General features: G+C 39.9%; 1 protein-coding gene across 2 annotated transcripts in view; it reads left to right on the top strand.

Moving 5' to 3' along the window:
- Nucleotides 1–1606, top strand: part of FOCAD (focadhesin) — a 294494-nt gene that overhangs the window by 227325 nt on the left and 65563 nt on the right. For both annotated transcript variants that reach the window (XM_007454953.1, XM_007454952.1), the window contains exon 26: nt 1236–1474. In XM_007454953.1, the coding sequence (XP_007455015.1) occupies nt 1236–1474 (239 nt within the window). The remainder of the gene's footprint in view (nt 1–1235; nt 1475–1606) is intronic.

Genomic DNA, 1606 nt, shown 5'->3' with positions numbered 1-1606 from the left:
TCAGCAGGACGGGATATTGTATTAGACTTCTAATAGCGCTGCTTAGTTCTTGCAATCCAATAAGAATAATGTCTCTACTAGCCAGCTCGGGATTGCCTCTTACCTTTGTGATTCTTGCATTATTATACTTTTTCAAAGCCCTGTTTCAAAAGCTACTTTCTTTATTTCCCTTGTCTTAGCAGCTGGGTCATTTTGAGTAGTATCGTCATTGTAATAGTGCTATATTAACTTAAAGAATCCCTTAGTTCATGTTTGCCTTTTATCCTTAAAGTACTAAAGCTTAGAGAGCAAACGAGTATAGAATTAAAAACACTTTTTAATGTGTTTTGACTGCAAGGGACAACACGGCCTTTATGGTGTGTCTGAAAATTTGAAGTGGGTAATACTGAGGAATGATAAACGGTCTTTCTTCCCCACTTGAGACATATTTATAAATTATATAATGTCTGGTGGAGCTCTCTAACACAGGACTCTTGTAGAAACTGTTCATATTCAGCTGCCCTGTCATTTTATTAGGGTTGTTATTAATTTCTTTTCCCATAATTACATATAGGAAAGGAGCATATAGAGCTCTCCGTTTCATTTTGAATAGCTGGTTATTGCTTTGTAACCAGAGGCTTTTAGGATTTCAACTTCCTTTTTAATTAAAAGGAATTAACCCCCTGTAGGAAATAATCCATCTACTGGGAAGCGTTCCCACCAAAAATTTTGGGAGATCTGCCAATAGATCCCTGTGCCAAACTTACACTTATCCCTCTGTAACTAAACTTGAACTGCCCTCACCCTAACCCCTTTTCTTTTCTCTCCCAGAAAACTCCTGGCTTTCTGGACATTTATAATGTGGCTTGGTGGTTTCTGCAAGCTTGGATAGCTTCACTTGGGGTTTCTCATTATATATACATGTAGGCTTTGAAAACACTGATATTGTTTCAGGCTTTATAGTGAGGGAATTCACACCCTTTAATAGGAGACACTTATAACTTGGTTTTTCAAATTTAAAAGGGTATTATTAGTCAACCGATTGCTTAGTAGCAAATTGTTTTACTAAGAGTAAGAAGGTAACCCGTAGGTAAACACAGAAGTAGATTTATTTAAAAAAAATTTTTTTTTTTGGGTGGCAAGGGTGGACTTAGGAGAAGCTTGCACTGTTGTATAGCGCTTTTGTGATAGGTGTGCGTCCTTCATGCTTTAAACAAAAGGCCAACCCCCTGTTTTCTTTCTTTGGCATGTCCTAGAAATCCTATTCTGGTGAAAACACAGCTAGTGCCATTGCACGTTCTGCGGCCGCCACGGCTTTGTCTCTCCTTGTGCCAGTTTTCATTATCTCTTGCAAAGAGAAGGTTGAGGAAATCCTGAACATGCTGACTGCCAGGTTACCTGGGAAACCAAGTGCTGATGAGTCTCAAGCCGTGCAAATCCACATGGGCCTTGCTTTGGGGATGTTTCTCTCTCGCTTGTGTGAGGAGAAACTCAGGTACAGTTTATTAAAATATTCCTGTTTTTCCTCTTTGTGACTTACGTGGAGGATTTGTCCCTCTCCCCCCATCCCCCGACTCTCTCTCTCTCTCTCTCTCTCTCTCTCTCTCTCTCTCTCTCTCTCTCTCTC

Source organism: Lipotes vexillifer, unplaced genomic scaffold (genome assembly GCF_000442215.2).
Source record: "Lipotes vexillifer unplaced genomic scaffold, Lipotes_vexillifer_v1.1 scaffold317, whole genome shotgun sequence".
Classification (NCBI taxonomy): Eukaryota; Metazoa; Chordata; class Mammalia; order Artiodactyla; family Lipotidae; genus Lipotes; species Lipotes vexillifer.
The sequence above is the reverse complement of the archived record's forward strand: the minus strand, read 5'-3'. Positions and strand labels throughout refer to the sequence as shown.